The 17,714-nt window shown below is 54.8% G+C and overlaps 1 protein-coding gene across 7 annotated transcripts in view; it reads left to right on the top strand.

Moving 5' to 3' along the window:
* The window catches only part of SAMD4A (sterile alpha motif domain containing 4A), a 216,029-nt gene extending 198,569 nt beyond the window's left edge, over positions 1-17,460 (top strand). For all 7 annotated transcript variants that reach the window (XM_059695406.1, XM_059695400.1, XM_059695424.1 and 4 more), the window contains 3 exons: positions 968-1,094; positions 7,726-7,809; positions 13,127-17,460. In XM_059695406.1, coding sequence (XP_059551389.1) covers positions 968-1,094; positions 7,726-7,809; positions 13,127-13,155 — 240 coding nt within the window. In that variant the 3' untranslated portion in view covers positions 13,156-17,460. The remainder of the gene's footprint in view (positions 1-967; positions 1,095-7,725; positions 7,810-13,126) is intronic.
* The last annotated feature ends 254 nt before the right edge of the window (positions 17,461-17,714 follow it).

Raw genomic sequence — 17,714 nt, 5'->3', positions numbered from 1 at the left:
AACTTGCTTAGCTTTTTTGTTCGTGGCAAGTAGCTCCTTCGTTGTGGTCCAGCTGTGGGGGAGAAGCCACAGGAAGGAGCTGGAGAGGCCTCCAGAGGGAGGGGTGAAACCGTCTCGGCCAGACAAAGCTGTGTGACCTAGAGCTGACCCCTGTCCTGCGGCCCCACGCCCCTCTGCCCCCGTCCCACACCCTGCCCAGTGCCCCCCATCCATGTACCTCCAGCTTTGTGGGGCCGTGTAGGTTGGGGCTGGAACTGCAGGGACACAAGTGGGCCCGAGGTTCTGGGTTGTCTTGAGAAATGCAGGGGTGACAGATTGGTCTAAAAACAGGAAAACGGCTCCAGGCACAACCGTCGGGGATTGGCTCCCCGGGGAGCAGCACGGGGTATGAAAAAGCCCCGTGTTCTGGTCATTGTGGGCAGCCCCCAGGTCAGTCCAAGAGGAAGTCACCACATAGTAACAAACACGAGCCCAGCTGTGCCAGCTCATTGCCGATCAGGGCTTCTTCCCCTCGCCCCCCACCCCCCACCCCCCACTTTGTAGTAACTTGTAAGAATCTCAAAAAAATCAAATGAGATTAGTTGGCACCTGAAATGGTGCTCTTCATGGCAAATATCTATAAACACCCTCTCCCCCCCATTTCCAAGAAAAATGACAGGAAAAGCAACAAAAGGGATAATAGGGAGGGGGAGAGGGAGAGAGGTGTCCAGATTGAACTGAGGTTTAGAGAGGGGCCTGGGGCTCAGGAGGTGGGAGCAATGGGCATGTAGCTAAAAGGAACGGAACCTAAAATCCCTCACTATAAATAAGCAGATGGGCAGCACTGGCCTGCAAGCCCCATGCCAGAAGTTAGAGTATTGTCTCCTGAGCTCTGGGGGGGTGGGGGGGGTGAAGACCCTGCTGCCCACCCCCAGCCCCCCACCCAGGGTATCTGGACTCACGGTCCCCATTTTGTGTTTCTCACTAGAACCTCTGGTTTGCCAACCCCGGGGGCAGCAACAGCATGCCAAGCCGCACCCACAGCTCCGTGCAGAGGACCCGCTCGCTGCCCGTGCACACTTCTCCCCAGAACATGCTGATGTTCCAGCAGCCAGGTAGGGCCTGGAGCCTGCTCTCTCGCTCTGCTCTCCCCTGACACACCGGTGAGGCCAGGACGCCAAAATAGATGCCCTGGTGAACCCAGCTGGAAAGTGCTTAGCCTCGACTGTCACCACGCATTCTTGCGAGCTTATAGAAGCCTTTCTTTTTTTAAACGGTGCCTTGCCAGCATGAATAGCGGCTGGTTGGCTGGAAGCCAGCGCCAGGAGCCCCACAGTCGCTGTAATCTGATGGGGATATTTTTGATACTAGTCATATTTCTAGGTTGATTAAAGCAGAGATACCACTGGAGGGCTTGTGGGGGGGGGGATGGGAGGGGTTCCATGTGCCATGGGGGCGGGCGGTGTAGAGAATAAGACAGATAAAGAGAAGGCTTGGCAGCGCTGATACAAGGGACCCCTCCCCCACCCCCGGTTTGGGAGTGCCTTGCAGACATGACTGCTGGACCGGCCATCTTTCCTGCACTTGGTCAAAGAGCATCTTAGTGCAGCTCAGGTCCATTTCACCTTTCACCTTGCCCCTGAAACAAGCAGTCAGAATTATGTACAACCAGCAAATACTCGCACCCTTTCTCTATGCAGACAGGGACCTTAGACTCCACAGAGAATGCAAAGCCACATGAACAGTCACCACTGCACCTACCTAGATGCCCCCCGCAGGCGGGCAAACCCAATGTGCACCTGCAGGAAATGCCCAGCCTGGGCAGTAGATGCTCTCGCTCTGGGCATAAGTCCTCCAGGAGGTTAGGAGGGGCAAGGTCGCTGTGGCCTTGGGTGGGCAAGGAAGCATCTTGGAGTTGGGGCTGAGTTTCAGGGGACAGAGGGTGAGGAGATGGAAGAGGAAGACGGCACCGCAGGCCGAAGGGGAGCAAGCTTCAGTGGTACCGAGGGCCATGGTGCGTCCCAGAAGCCATTGCTGGGCTGAAGTAGCAGAGGGTTGACCAAGGGAGCTGGGAAGATGGTGCCCGGTGGTGGGGACTCTAAATCCAAGGCCAAGGAGCTCGAGCCCAGCCGCTCTCAGTGGGGTACCTATGGAAGGTTTTGAGCAGGGGGTCAGGCAAGAGTGTGCGTGGACTGTGACGGGGAGGCAGGCTGTGGGTGGGGAGGCCACTGAGGACGAGGACGGGGAGGAGGAGGAGGAGTGGAGCTGCTGTGGGGCGAGGTGTGCCAGGAAAGGAAGGGGCGTCCACAAGGTCCGGATGCCTGTGTACAGTTGCTTCTTGGCTTCTAGAATGCTCCGTATTTGTGCACTTTTGTTTTAAAGCTGCTTTTCTCCATTTTGATACGTGTAGCTATTTTTCTTCCCAGGCAGAAATGCTGGATAAAATTCGGGGGTTGTGCATGTTACCCCTGGGTTGTCCAGTCCCAGCCTCTGCCACCATGCAGAATTGTGGGTAATCCACTCCCAGTGACAGAGAATCTGGGCAGGACTTGAAGGCATCCTGGGCACCATGGTCTGTGACCTTAAGCAAACATCCCACGGCCAGGCCCAGACAAGGACTCACGCTCCAGAGACAGGGCCTCGGCGGTGGGCCAGGCGCTGGGTCTCCTGTGCGGGTGGGGCTTTCCCCTCCGCTGCGCGTCCTGGTTCGCTAGGCGGGCGTCTAGGGGTGGTGGCGGGCAGGGGGGACTACAGTCAGTATTCTCTCAGGGCCGCAGGAGTCAGGAAGGCAGAAGGCGGCTGTAATAGTGAACACAAAAGGGAACAGAGACATGTGGCCAACCCAAAATTAAATGCTCAGAGAGCCGCGTCACAGGCAACATAGTGGTTTCTTCCTGGCCGGCGATGGCTTCAGGTGCCACTGGCAAAGTGGGATCCTAAAGGTTTCCTTCCTAACATGCCGACCTGTCTCTTACTCTGAAGTCCTGAAGCCATCGGTCTCCTGCCTCAGCCTCCATGCCTTGAGAGAGATGCGCAGTTGCACCCTGGGTGCCGTTTTAAACCCTCTGGGCAAATCTTGGAGACTGCAATGCATTCTAAAGGAGCTTTGATTTATTCTGTTAACTTAAAATGATTCATTGAAATCATGGAAGACTTTACATAGCTCCAAAGAATATAGAAAAGGCTGGGGGCTAGAACCAGCACCAAGTTGAGCATCAACGAGTCAGTTGCCTCGCTCAGATGTGCAAGAGGCTCCCCTCTCTTCTGGACCCAGAGTCTGGCCCCTTGGCAGCCACGTCAGGGTGGTTTTCACCTTATTCCCATACATGCAAGACGCTTCCCGGGACGAGCCAGGAGAGCTACGGGGGATGGTTGCCTCTCGCTGCCTCAGGATGAGTAGGAAACACGAAGCGAGGGGACAGGGCGTCATGGACTCACCCCGGAGGGACTTGAGCTCAGAACACGCATGGCACCCGGTGAGAGGGCTCAGAGTCCTCGCAGGGGCAGGGTGTTTGCCCAACTGCAAAACTCGTCTGGAAACGGCTTGCAGAACGGTGCCCTATCTCGGAAGCAGCTCGATTCCTGTTGACGCGGCTCAGCCACCCTTGGGGTCCAGCCCTGGAGCAACACTGGGAAGCTGAGGCTCCCGACACCTGGAGGGCCGGAGAGAGAAAGGGCAGAGGGCGGCAGCAGCAGGCCTCAAAGGACATGGCAGAGGGTCGGCTGGCAGTCCCACGGAGATCTCGCTCTTCCCTTGCACAAAACCATGAGCACACGACCCCTGGTGCTGGGCCACCAGATGTGAGATGGATACGGAGTGCCTTCCGTGGCAGCATTTCTGGGAACATACCCGTTCCCATCATCCTCCCCTCTGCACCAGCTCACGCTTGCCCTTCTCCCACCATTAGACTGCTGCACGTCTGGGAGCCGTCACCATTTCCCCCTTCGTGTGAGTGAGTTTCCCAGTTCCTTTCAGAGAGCTGCCTTCGAGAGAGTGGGGGAAGGAAGAGGGCATAAGAGCCCTGGGTGCATGAGGGGAAGGCAGGGGCTGCCATGCAGAGGCAGAGGCCAGAACAGAGACCCCCTTAAATAATAAACATTTGCCCTCTGCCTTCTAGTAAGTAGGCCAACGGCCCTGCTCAGGGAGGTTGGTGAGTTGAGTCTGTTCTCTCACAGCCAAGAACCCAGCTGGGCCCGTGCCCCCCTGCGTCTAAGAGTCACATGCAAAGAGACCAACTTGCGGCAAGATGGGACAATATTATTGTCTTGCACCATATTCCACTCATCAGTTTTTGGTGAAACTGTGGGTCCGGGAGGATTTCCACAACACTTCCTCCACAGGTTTAGGAGTGAAGCCACCAGAGAAAAGCCTCAGCCACCATTACAGACTCGGCGTGCGACTCATTCATTACTCATGTTCCCCCTTCCCCGACCAAGGGTCTCGGTGATCACCAGTCTGCCTGCCATGCTGACCCCGTTTCCTGCCCACACTGCTCTCTTTGCCTTGTGTTACCATCCTCCCCTTTTCTTCTTGGTTCCGGCTTCGTCTCCCTCTCTTCCTTACCTGCCCCCCCCACCCCCCATCACAGCGATCCAGGTCCCACTTCCCGTCCTCTGTCCCTTCCTCACCTGCCTGTCTTTCCCGAGTTCTCTCTAGCCCTTGGCCCTGCTTCTCACTTCACCAGACTTTCAAAGTCTTTCAGCAGAGGAGCCTCAGATGCCACTGGCAAAGTGGGATCCTAAAGGTTTCCTTCCTAACATGCCGACCTGTCTCTTACTCTGAAGTCCTGAAGCCATCGGCCTCCTGCCTCAGCCTCCATGCCTTGAGAGAGATGCGCAATTGCACCCTGGGTGCCACAGGCGTGAAACTCAGCAGGACTGCCCTGTGGTTGCTGTGGGAAAGCCACCTGGACCACCCAAGTGAAAAGTCCCAAGTCAGCCTAGGCCCTGGGCATCTGAGAGCTGGGAGCCGCACTGACTCCTGGAACGAGCTGATGGTGAGGGAAGAATTTCCAGTGCACGGAGGTGGCATCTGAGCCGAAGAGACAGCAGAGGACTCAGGTGCAGAGTCCTTCCTTTTTGCCTTCCAGGAGACTGGAAACGGAATCTGCCTGGTCCATTACAGCTGGGGGCCCAGGATCACTGCGATGAGTCGTAGGGACAGCAGGAGCCATGGCAAGAGTTGGCTGGTGGTTACTGTGGGCCTGTGGAGCAGGAGCTGCCTGGATGCTCCTCTAAGGTTCTGAGAGCTCCACCCACCCACCCACCCACCCACACGTGGCTGAGGCAGGAGGCTGGTACCCACCTGTCTTGTATGTGCAAAGAGATGCGGCAGATCTGTTTTTATCAAATACCCAATTAAGAAGTCACACTATTAGGAAACTCGGGAATATGAACATATGTGTTTCTCCCAAGACTTGGAGCTTTTCAGAGCCATTCTGAGAATGGAAGGGGTCATGACTCCCCGGCACGCCGGCGGGAGGATCTGGAGGAGGAAGAGCAAGCACGCCCACTCTCCGCCTAAAAGAGCAGCCACGGAGGTTTGGAGATTCTGGAGCGTAGAGCCCTGCACTTCTCAGCCCCCTTTTTGGAACACGCAATCCCAGGCTTGGAAAATGTCATTTTGCTGCGTGTTGGCAAGAAATCCTGCAGCTGAGACACTTCTCTCCAAATGTCGAGCATCTTTATTTATCCAAATCTCTCCACAGTGTTTGTTTAAAGGGAAGTGCTAGAGAGTAAACTAAATTTTACAATGAGCATATGGATGGCTATAATTGCTGAGGGTGGTTTTTTTTTCATATTTGCTAACTGGCTATATATAAAACTGTGTTTCTCTTTTAGAGATTTCACACCCTGAAGGCTGGTAATTTTTGCATGCATATGATTTTCACATGAATGGATGGAAACACTAACATGCTCCCCCCCCCTGGATTGTCTAAGTGCCCCGGCCCCCAGTTGAGAGCAGCCAGCGAAGGGGGCGGGGAGACCCTTGCATTTTCCCTCTCAGTCGCCCGGGAAGCCCCACTGGCCTCCTGATCTGGCACAGAAGTTCCACTGATGCTGGCACTTGTGTGCAGAACCCTTTCTGCTCCCCAGTGCTTTCTGCGTCGGTCCGTTCTGCCAACCTTCTCTTTGAGAAGTTTACGTAACGGAAATGACATCTGCCTCTGAATGAGCTGGTCATGGGGAACCCAGATTGCAAAGGGCATTTAAATGTACAGCCAACCAAGGAAAACAAATGTGTACTTTGGTTTAGCAGCCGTTGGTTTCAACTTCCCATCCCACCAAACCACCAGCGCATTTGTAATCCCCGGCCCAGGCCCTGAGCGCCCCCTGGTGGAGATGTGAAGGAGCAAAGACATGGCCTTAAGTTTGGGACACAGGCGGGATCTTTACGGGGAGAAGAGCTAAGGCCCCAAGAAGAGAACAGCTTCCCAGGGTCACCTGTGGAGGCAGCGGCAGTGCTGAGACTCCCCAGGCACAGAACACACCCCCTGGCTGATGTTTCTTCTGCCTCCCCGCTCCAGGACTTCAGGTCTTAGCTGTCAGAGTTGCGGTGTCTTGCTCCATTTCTGATCCCTCAGTGGGCATGGCCGAGGTGTGCAGAAAGCCATGCCGGGGTATTATGGGAGATTCCGAGGACTATGAAAGCATCGTTGCTGTCTGCAAGGCACTTCCAAGCTAGTCAAGGACGTTCAGGAGCTCCACAAGATAAGGGGCCGGGGAGAGACTGACCGCAGGGGCCCCCAGTGGGACCGAGGAGGAAGGCCCCAGGGTCTGGAGCCTGGGGAGACAGGGAGGGTCTGCAGAGCAGACATCTCAGCCGAAGGCTGTGTTGGCAGGGAGAGCACGGGCTCTGGGTTCAGTCCCATGTGGGTTCCTGGCCCAGCTCTGTGTCCGCTGGCTAACCTTGGCGGGTCACTCAGCTTCACGGAGCCCCACCTGGGAACCTGGCGCCCGGCGCAGGCTCAGGGGCAGAAGAGGTGCTTTCCACGCTGTGGTTCCCATTTCCTGCTCTCAGAAGGAAGCAACATGCGCCCGCTGGGCCCGGGGCAGGCACGGGGAGCAGAGCCACGGCCTGTTCCAATGACGTGAACTTTCAACTGGGGAGGCAGCAGATAAATGCATATGTCAGGTGCTGTGCCATCGATGCAGTGAAGGAAAGCAACAGAAAGGCATGGGGCCGAAAAGGCCTGTCCACATACAATGAACAGAAGGTCCTTTCTGGGGAGACAGTCGAGCAAGAGACCACATGGCAGGGAGAGGGAGAGCCGTGGAGACATCCAGGCCCAACATTCTGGGCAGAGGGAACAGCAGTGCCAAGGCCCTGGGGCCAAGGAGGACCTGGGGTAGGCTGGAGGAGGAGAGAGTGTACCAGGGCAGGAGCGAACAAGGAGCCAGACTGTGTGGGGCCTGCAGGCCATGGCAGGGGCTGGGTTGCCTCTGATGGGAAGGCGCTCGCTGGTTCTGAGCAAGGGACTGACAGACGATGCCTCTGAGCAGCTATTCTTAGTCCCCACTCTTCTTCCAGCCGCCCACATTCACAGTGGACTCAGGGAGTGTGACCTTGGGGGTTGGTTGAGCCCGAGTGTAACCTGGCCTCCGTGCTGGCCCGACAGTCCCCCCAGGTCCTCCCAGGGAGGCCCAGCAGACCCTCACCCTGGCAGGTGGAGCCAGGGGCACTGTGCACACTTTCTCTTTGTTCTTAGAGCCCCCGTCACCAACATAACCCTTTGCCCCCTGCAGAATTCCAGCTTCCCGTGACTGAACCTGACATCAACAACAGGCTGGAGTCCTTGTGCCTCAGTATGACCGAGCACGCCCTGGGAGGTGAGTGTCCTCCTGGTGTTTCTCATGCCCGGAAGAGCCACTGGCCACCTGCTCTCTACACTCTGGCAGTCATCTGGGGGGATGGGAAGAGCACAAGAAGGGAAAGGCAGGGGACCGGAGAGCGAGGGGCCTCAGGGGCTACTGGACTGTCATCAAGCCACCCCACACCCACTGGCCCACGTGCCCGCTCGTCCTCCTTTTTCTGGGAGGTGAGTCAGGAGGACCTGGAGCCGAGCCCGGCCCCCTTTCCCAGAGGCTCGCCCCGCAGTGCGCACGGGAGTCCCACCACAGGCCAGCCCAGCCCAGCACAGGGAGCACGTGGCTTCGAGTGGGAACATGCCCACAGCATGGCATTCTTTCCTCCTCGGCACTAGATTCCCCAGCCTGGTCCAAGCATATCCCAACTTGCCCTAAAACCAGGAGTTTTGAGACAGAAATCCCTGCTTGCTTTTATATCCAAATGGCTCCACAGTGCCTGGCGCCCCGGCAGGCCGAGGTGTCCTTGGCAGTGAGATGGGGCCATCTAGTCAGATGTGCCTGTGGTGGGCAGGGCTGTGGCCGCGAAGAGCTCCCAGAAGCAGCGGGTCTTCCCTTCATCTGTTTGAAACCCTGCATTGTCACCACAGCCCCGGGAGGACTCTGTGCCCTCCTGGTACTAACCGGGTGCCTTTCTCCAGCCGGGACTCGCCGCCAGCCCTGGACGTTTGGCAGGCAAAGGAGAGCCGGCCGCTCCTTCCTGCCAGCGTCCGGGGCGGCTCTGAGTCATGGAGATCCAGGGAGGTCTCCTGTGACCCTTCCCTTTGACCTCGGTCTGGATGCACTCACCCACCCCAGAGGCGGGCCAGCAGCACACCTGGGCCAACATTTGTGTGTCTGGCAGTGGGGGGGCGGGGGGGGGGAGGGAGCTCCACCAGCTACTCCGGAGAGCGTTGTCCTTCTGCCCAGGGATTTTTGAATTTTAGTCTCTGCACACCCAGCCTTACCCTGAAACCAAATGAGGCAGATTAAACTGCTCTGCACAGAGCAGAGCGGAGGGCGTGTGTGCGCGGCTGTCTGCAGCCGGAGGAAGTGTCCGGTCAGTGCCGGAGGGAGGGGACCCGAGGCCTCTGGGGCACAGCTCCTCCTGCGACCTCCCCGGGTGCAGGGAGCTCCATGTGCACACACTGCTCTCTCCCTTGGCCATTCGGATCCTGGAAGCTGCACAGCCTCCTTGGTCCATCCCTGGTACGTCAGGGATGAGCCCCCCCACACACACACTTCTCCAGTCACGGAGGAGACGGGGTCAGCCCACACCAGTAGCCCCTAACGAGTAAAGAGAAACCACCTCAAGTCCATCAGCAGGTGGAGATGGATGAACAAAATGTAGAATAACCATATGGTTCAGCCTTAAAGAGAATGAAGTACTGACAGAGGCTGCGACCTGGCGGGGGGAGGGCGGCGGGGGCGGCAGACATGCGCTAAGTGAAAGGAGCCACACGGAACAGGATTCCACTCGTGAACTGATGACATGTCCAGAGCAGGCGCATCTATAGGGACAGAAAGGACAGACTGTGGTGGTCAGGGGCTGCAGGGAGCGGGGAGTGGGTGCCAGAGTTGTTCCTGGGGACGACGAAAATATTCTGGAATTAGATGGTGGTGATGGTTGCACAGTTCTGTGAATATACTTAAAACCGCTGAACTGTACACTTTAACAGGATGAAATTCGTGGCATGTGAATCATATCTCAATTTTTCTCATAAAGGGAACCCCCATAGACCTGAGTCATCAGGCCACTGTGGGCGGCCCGGGCACCCTCCCACCTGCTGGTGGCTGGGGTGCCCGGAGGCGGGGGAGCTCTCCCTGCCTCTGAGCCAGCAAAGAGACTGGCCTTTTCCCCAGGGCTGGATATTTACCAGATAATTGGCATATTGGAAGCTCTTACCCAACTGCTAAGGACTAACATTATCATCATTAGTAACAAGAATGCCGAATGCTCTTTATTAAAGGGAGGCTTTGATTCAAAAGGCTTCATTTTTCAGGCCATTCTTCTGTTGTTGTTTTTTTACAGAAAACCTTTCTGAACGGATGTGTTTTTGCTAGTGTTTCCATCTGATTAATCTCCTAAGCTTTTTTATTGCTGTGTTTCTTCTCGGTAATCCTCTGGTGGGAAGCCTCATAAGCAGCTTCCCCGAGCAGGGAATGCAGATTACGCTCCGGGTGGCCCAGCTGGGCACAGTGGCCGAGTGCCCCCCTGCTAGGGCAGCGCCTCTCTGCCCGCCCGCCCCTTCCAGGTGCCAGGGAAGGGGACCTTGCTGGGGACAGAATGGCGATGGATTAAGTCATTTTACAGGAAGACGAATAACCAGGGAGAGGCAAGCAGACTAGGAGGTTCCCCTGCTCGCGGAAAGGCGAGACATTCAGGCTCCTGGGACACCGTGTCCCCGGATGGCCGTTCTGTGCGGCTGGTCCACAGCCCGGGCCCTGGGAGCCCATCCTTCTGTGCCGATGTCTCTGCTCTCTGTCTCCTCCCCCAGTGCTGCCCTCCTGGTGCCCCCCCTACCCCGCTTTTCTCTTTGGAGCTCCCTATTCCTCTCCTCTGTTCCCTCCAGCACAGCCCCCTGAGGAAACCCTGGGTGGGTGGGTTCTGTCGTTTGTGAGTCTCCAGTAAGGCTTAATTACTCTGGCTGTTTGGGGCTTGCCCCTGCCTGGTGGCCCAGGTTTCAGGAAGTCTCAGTGCCCAGCCTGGTTGTTATTTTCTGACGGCGGAGGGTTTCTATGGGCAACCAGTACAAAATCGAGGTTCCTCCCAGAAGAATGGAGTCCGAGTGAGGTGTACCACAGAGAGGAGTGCGCAGTCCCTCCCATGTGCCGGGGTTCGCGCTTCCCCCATGACCCCTGCCCTTCCCACCACCGTCTCTCCTGGCTCCGTCCTGGGTCTTACAGCCCCACGCCTAGCCAGCAGGAGGATTTGCGCAAGTTAGGAAATGGCTCCACTTTCTCAACCTGCCGTTCTGCCTTTTATTCGGAATATGTCGTCCCTACTGTAAACGCTGTGATGGTGGCATGTGAATAGCACCCCCTGGAGTTGTGCAAGGCACAGTTTGCACAGCGGTGAACGGTGAGTCTGGACTTGCCTGGTGGTCCTTTCCCTGCAGATGAAAACCGTCACCTTTGGGTAGATGAGGTTTATGGCTGGAATTCCTGAAAATGTGACTGGGGGTTGGGTAGTTGAGATTTCCAGGTTTCCAGCTCCCACTCCCGCAACTATGAAGGGTTGGCAGTAATGAGTGGGCCAGGGAGCCCTGGCAGGAGTGTGCACTGCGGATGAGGGAGTGACCAATGCACCCCCACCCCACGCACACGTGTGTATGTGCACACACACCCTCCTGTTCCCATCACCAGTTCCCACTGCAGAGCCATCACGGGAGGTGCAAGTAGGCACCCACAGAGGGTGGGGAGAGGTTATGGGTGGTAAGTTCACATCTGAGGGCCTCTAGGATTGGCGATCTGATGCCACAGATGACCTTAGGGCACATCTGCTTCCCTCATTTAAAAACACTCCAAATTTTGGATAGAATTTACACACACACACACACACACACACGCGCGCGCGCGTCCAAGTAAAACTGGGGAAATCTACATAAGATGGGCAAACTGTGTCAATATCTTGGTGGTGATAATGTACTAAAGCTTTGCAAAATAACACCATTGGGGAAACCTGGTACTATTTCTTACACCCGTGTGTGAGCCGACAGTGATCACAATCAAAATTTCAATTAAGAAATCTTTCTTCTCCAAGTCCCTGCTGGTGAGACACCGGCTAGGCACCGCCATACGGGGACCAAGAGACCCCTCAGTGGCCTCAGGACGTCTCCCCACCACGTAGGTCCTCCAGCTGTCCCTGAAGCATCCTGCCCTCCCCTCACACCTGAGTCCTGCCCAGGGCATCTGGAGGCTCCATCTGGTAGACCAGGTTTGCGATATCTAGGCTGAGACTGGGACACGTCTGCTGGTGTTTGGATATAAGCAAAACCAGGCAGGCACCCTGCACCCCCTTCCTCCTCCCACCCCCGTGGCCTTCAGGTCGTGCTTGCTGAGCACAGCCGTTGCTACCCCCTGTGATGATGACTAGCCCTTGCCTCTCTGTTTGCTCACTGATGAGCCCTCGTTGGCTCCAGCATGGACCATTGTAGGCGCCTCTTCACTGGTGGTCCTGCCACCAGCCTTGCCAGGAAAACCATTCTAAAATCAGACCTGGCAGCTCCCCTGCTTATAGTTCCCTAACCCCCCATGTCCAAGCTCCCGTTCATAGTACCAGACCCTAACGGTCTGGTTCCGGGCACTCTCCTACAATCTGTGTGTAAGTGGGAAGCCAGGAAGGGGTCAGGCAGCCTGGGCCCCTCTGCCGTCTGTCCACTCACGGCTTCTCAACTCCGGCGCACATGCCCCCCCTCCCCCCCACTTCATAGCCCGCAACCAGACACGACACATCCTGGCGGCCTCGACACTGTCCGTCTTCCACAGGCTCCGCCGTGCCCGGTGCCCACCACTCCTAACCGTGGTGCCTGCCCCTGGTCTGGTTCTTGAGACAGAATCCGAGTCAGTTTGGGTCCGATGTGTCCCCCAGGTCTGCTCAGCTGTGACCAGGGCTCAGAGTCACGCCACCTCATTCCCAGTCATTTTCAGCAGAGCCTCAGGATGGGAGGGAGAGGCTCCCAGAGAGAGGGATGTGAGTGAGGTCCACCTGCAGGTGCATTGCAGGCCGTGCCTGACTGTGGCTCCTCTCCGGCCACTCCTCCGTCCCCATCCTTCACCCTAAACCCCCAGCCTGCCCGCAGCTCACCGTTTGATGGCCGTCATCATGCCTATAGGTGAGCTGTGTGCCCTCCCCAACTCATCCCCTCCGGCTGCTCCTCTCTCCTCCTGCAGCAGCGTCCATGAAAGTCATGTCGTATCTCTGGGAAACGGTCCCTGGTTTCTAAGGGTGACTTAACACTGCTTCCCCGTGTTTCTGCCGTGCCTGGTACACACTGCATTGCAGCGCTTGCCACTCACACACCACAGCGGGCTTACCTGAATGAGTTGGGACTAGGATGTGAGCACCGGGACGGCGAGGGTTGGGTCTCTACGTCTTGACTGCCAGCTCAGTATGGTTACCGGCCAAATAGCTCCTTCCCAGCTGGTGAGGGGGTGGGTGTGGAAGGACTGAGTGACTGAGTGAATGAATGTAGCCTTGATCTGTCCTCAGAGACTGAGAGGCCCGACCTGCGTGGTGTGGGACCAGGTGGCTGCTGGGAACTGCTTTGCTCATGGTGCCCACTGTGTGCTCTCTCTCCAGACGGGGTGGACCGGACCTCCACAATCTAAAGCTGAAGATGGGGGAGACCGCGCTGGCCGTGAAATCGACTGCTGCGGGTCCAGTGTCAGCCATCGTCGGGCTGCACGGAATCCTCCGGGATCCTTCGCAGCCCTCCCCTGGTCCCTCTCCCACTTTGATTTTGTGAGAGCGTAGGTCATCCTTGTAAACATATCAGTAGACCTGGGATTGGTTATTCTGTCATTTGTTTGTGTCCTGGGGTGGCTTGGTGGGGGAGGGTGGGGGTGGGGGCCTCTAGGGGAACGTGGGACTGGGGGGTGGGGGGAGGTGGAGGGAATGCAAGTGGCTTCCTGGATGGAAAGGGAGGGGGAAGAGAGTCCTGCCTTGAAAGAGAGAAGAGAGACCCAGGAGGGAGGCCGGAGCCCAGCCCTGAGAGCCGCTCTGGGGGCCGGCCGGCCTCACCGCCTGGCCCTGGGAGGAAGTCACGGCTGCGTGTGACCAAAGCAAGACGGCGCTCGCTCTTCTGTCCCCCATTGGACTTCCCTGAAGCCCCCCGCTTGGGATCGAGCCACCGGAGAGGGCCACCGGGCAACGGGGGCAAGAAGGGAGAGCTTCCCTCCAGCGAAGTTTCAGAGAAACTTTGATTTGTGTATTGTTTACATAACAGCTCTAAAGGGTACATGCCGCGGAAAGCCTTGGATGGAACTTCTCTTCATGCTGTGGTTTTTGTGAAGGGTCTGTTGTATGGATTCATTCCCCTCTATTTTCATACCAGCAGCAGGGCTGTCTGTTCCGATGGCTCTGCTCCCGGGAGGCGTGGTCTCGGTGGGCGGGGAGCGTGCAGGTGGGTTTGAAGGACGAGGTGTGCTGACCTGGGCCCCGCGTTCGCTTGGGGGTGCGGGGGGGGGGGCCCTCAAAGAGGGGTTTGCGGGCCACCCAGAGGTTTTGAAAGGCCCTGAGGCCCTTTCTCTGCTGGACTTGCTCTCACCCGAGACCGCCCCCCCGCCCGACCACAGGCTCTCAGCCCGTCGCTGGCGGCACACACAGGTGGGACGAGTGCCCCTGGAGAGAAAAGGCAAGGATGGACATTGGTTTCCTTGCAAGAGGCCTTACTACCCAGATAATGAGCTCAAAACGCCGCTGACCTGGGTCCTCCCGGGACCCTGCGCCTGGGGCCGCCCCCCCTGAGCTGGTTCTCTGCTGAGAGGGAGGAGGAGGCCCCGGCCAGCAGCCGTCGGAACGGTCAGTCCGTCAGTCCGCAAGTGGCAGAGGGAGCGGAGGCAGGTGTACGGCCGGCCGCCCACCGTCCCGGGTGGGAAAGGGACTGTGTGATGGAACCGGCGCTCCGTCCGCAGGGTGTCCGTGAGGGATTTGCTGCGCTGTGGGCTGATTTCCCCTCCACACAGAAGGGAGAGAAAGCCACCCTTTACCCGGCGAGAGATTAGCAGACACTGCCACAGAGTAATAGCTCTATGTCTTAAGGGCAAGAAAGACTCCGTTTGGGAATCCCACGCGATGGAGGGTGTCCGAGGGAATGGGAGAGGACCGAGCTGTGCGCTGGAAAACCGGGCTGTGTCAGTGATGGAGTGAACGCTCAGCCGGAGGCGCGACCGGGGAGAGGGTATGAGGTCTGTTTAGTAAATGGGTGCATCTGGTGCCTTTTTTTCTTTTTTTTTTTAAGTGAAGTCGGTCAGAGTTGAAAAGATCAGACCATGAAAATTGCTGCACTTGCTCATGGTTATTGAAAAGAAAAGTGTTAATGAAATAAACACCGATGTCAAAGGCCTTAATGAAATTCAAACAACTTCCTTTCACCTTCAAGGTTAAAAATGTACACCCCACACAGCCTTGAGTGGCGTTGGAGGTTGTGATGAGGTTTTTCCAGTCCCTTTAAGGTCTAAAAGGGTGAGGGCATCTTAACTGTAGAGAGCCTTTCACAAGCCAGCCAAGGCTGGAACCTACAAAATCATGGAGAGAGAGAGAGAGAGAGAGAGAGAGAGAGAGAGAGAGAGAGAGAGAGAGCTCTCTTTGGGTGGCACATTCTAAAGACGCAAATCCATGTGCAGAAAGAGGCGGCATTTTTTAGTTGATTTTTTTTTTTAACCAAGTGCCATTAACATTCATCCTCCACATCCCTTTTCTAAATAAGCCTAGTGTTATTTGAGGAATGTGTTGGGATGGACGATCACATGTAAGGCAGTAAAAATGTTGAAGGCCAAAGGTAGGACTAGAGGGTTTGCGGAAGTGGTTTTTGGATGCTGAGGACGTTAAAGAGGAGAGAGGCGACGGCACCACGCATCTCGTGGAGAAATAAGAAAGCATTCGGATCTGTGCAGAACACGTGCATAGAGACGGCGGTGGTTCAGAAACCAGATTGTGAATACAATCACACTAGCATGACTCCTTTAAAAGGAAGACCTTAAACGTATTTGCAAATCTGAATTTCTATTTATTCCTTCACTGAATATAGAAACAATGGTTATCTGATTCTTAGAGATATTATTTTGGATATGTTACTTATTAACTTGCTATGGCTGGTAACCATGATAAAGTCTGTTATTAATAACAACATATTCTTTTTTTAAAAAAAGAAAAGAAAAGCTTATTTTTATTGACTGTGTATAGATTTATCTACTTAGTTGTGTTTTGCTCTTAGTGTTTTAAGTTGTTTTTTTTTAAGTTGAGTGTTCTGATCAATTTTAGGAACCTAGCCCCACTTCGTGACGAGTCCTGTGTTGGCTGCAGGTATACAGCTCAATTTGAAAATCCTAAAGCAAAAGAATTTTATTTATAAGAGAGTCAAACAGTTGCATGCATGAGGCTGTGACGTCGGATGTTTAGTACTAACGCGGCAGTGCCTTTTTTTGTAACTACCCATTGACCCACAGATGCGACTGTTTTATATTAATAGTAAACATTCAAGATCTCCGAGTAAAATCTATTTCCCATGTTTTCCCCCACTTGTTCTGATTTAAGCAGTGTGTGTGTGTGTGTGTGTGTGTGTGTGTGTGTGTGTGGCATCTCTACGCTGTCCCAGGGACAGTGACGTTCTACAATATTGTTACCATGTGTGATGTTTTACTGGTGCTTTTTATTCATAGTGGTTTCTTAACAGAAACGATAGGAAGACACACATGAACTGTGTACAAGAAATGAAACGTTGCTGCTGATACGTCGTCGTTTCCACATGCTTTTTGAGTTTCCCTTTCTAACCGAGGGCCAGCAAGCAAACTAGACCTTGCTGGGCCTGCCTGCAGGAGGCAGCTGTTTGCACGAGCTCTCCAGTCCTGGGTATCGATGGTCCCTGTTGGGTGCTCAGGAGGGAGCCACAGCTGGGCCCCTGCCTCCCACTCGTTTGAAGAGACACTGAGGGAAACACGGTTTTCTTTTGAGGTGTCACTGGTTGCCTTTTACGGGATGGGAGGCTTCTCTGGGTCTTCTGTCCTTCTGCACCTCTTGTAGCTAGTGCCAGGGCAAGGTGTGCAGGCCTGCACGCCCAGCTAGCGTGAGGGTCTCACCCAGAGCCCGGGCTGCGTCGGGCTGGGTGCACAGGCCTGCGACCAGAAGGGCAGTGAGGGGAGGACAGCTGGCCCCGGTCTCGCTGGCCCTCTTGGAGATGCCCGCGGCAGGCCCCCAGCTTGGGTGCCAAGGAGCAGCCTGGCCCAGGCGCCCGGCGTGCCTGTTACAAGGGGGACCGGCAGAGGAACATTTGCACATGGGGCTGTGATAACACTAGTGTTGATTTTTTTTTTTTTTACAAGTCACCTGAGATGTTTGCAAAGTGAGTTTTATTATTTTTTTTTTGTAATTCCTTTATCTTTACTTAAAGGTGAATGTGTATTCCTCTGGGAGGAATAGGAAGAAAACAGGAATGTTAATAGCGTCCAACAGAAGACTTCCTCCCTTATTAATATATAACCCTCATGTATTTATGCCTAATGTAAGCTGACTTTTAAAAAGCTTTCTTCTGTTGCATGCCCCATGCAGGCATCTCTATTGTACATGCATGCCTTTCGTCCTGTTTTCCTGTATAAAGTTAGTGAACAAAGAACTATTTTTGCCTAGTTCATGTTGCCAAGCAATGCATATTTTTAAAATTTGTCATATATGGAAATAGCATGTTTGTTACATGTAAAAGCTTTACTGATACACAGATATACTAATGTTTGGAGATGCTGTTCTTTGCAAGTGTACAGTTTTCAAATGTTGTTACCAGTGAAACACCCTTGTGGTTTAAACTTGCTACAATGTATTTATTACTCATTTCCTCCCATGTAACTAAGAATCATGGCTATATTTCATATCAACGTTATATTGAAAGTGAAGGGAAATGATTAATACAAGGTTTTGTAACACTGGTGTGTGTGAGTGTCGTTTTTTTTTTCCTTTTTGTCAATATGATCGATTAGAAAACAAGAACTGATTCTTAGGAATAAGCCAGCAAGGAAGAACGAGCATGACATCCCTGTGAACTATTCCCACCTGACCATTCTAAACAAACAATGTCTTCATCTATGAACTGCTTTTTTTTTTTTTAAGCAGTTTTATGCAGTTTGATCTGCGCCCAAAGTAGCCAATAAATGCATCACCTGACCAAGGAGCATGTATC

The sequence above is a fragment of the Myotis daubentonii genome, chromosome 1 (genome assembly GCF_963259705.1).
Source record: "Myotis daubentonii chromosome 1, mMyoDau2.1, whole genome shotgun sequence".
In the NCBI taxonomy this organism is placed as follows: domain Eukaryota; kingdom Metazoa; phylum Chordata; class Mammalia; order Chiroptera; family Vespertilionidae; genus Myotis; species Myotis daubentonii.
The sequence above is the reverse complement of the archived record's forward strand: the minus strand, read 5'-3'. Positions and strand labels throughout refer to the sequence as shown.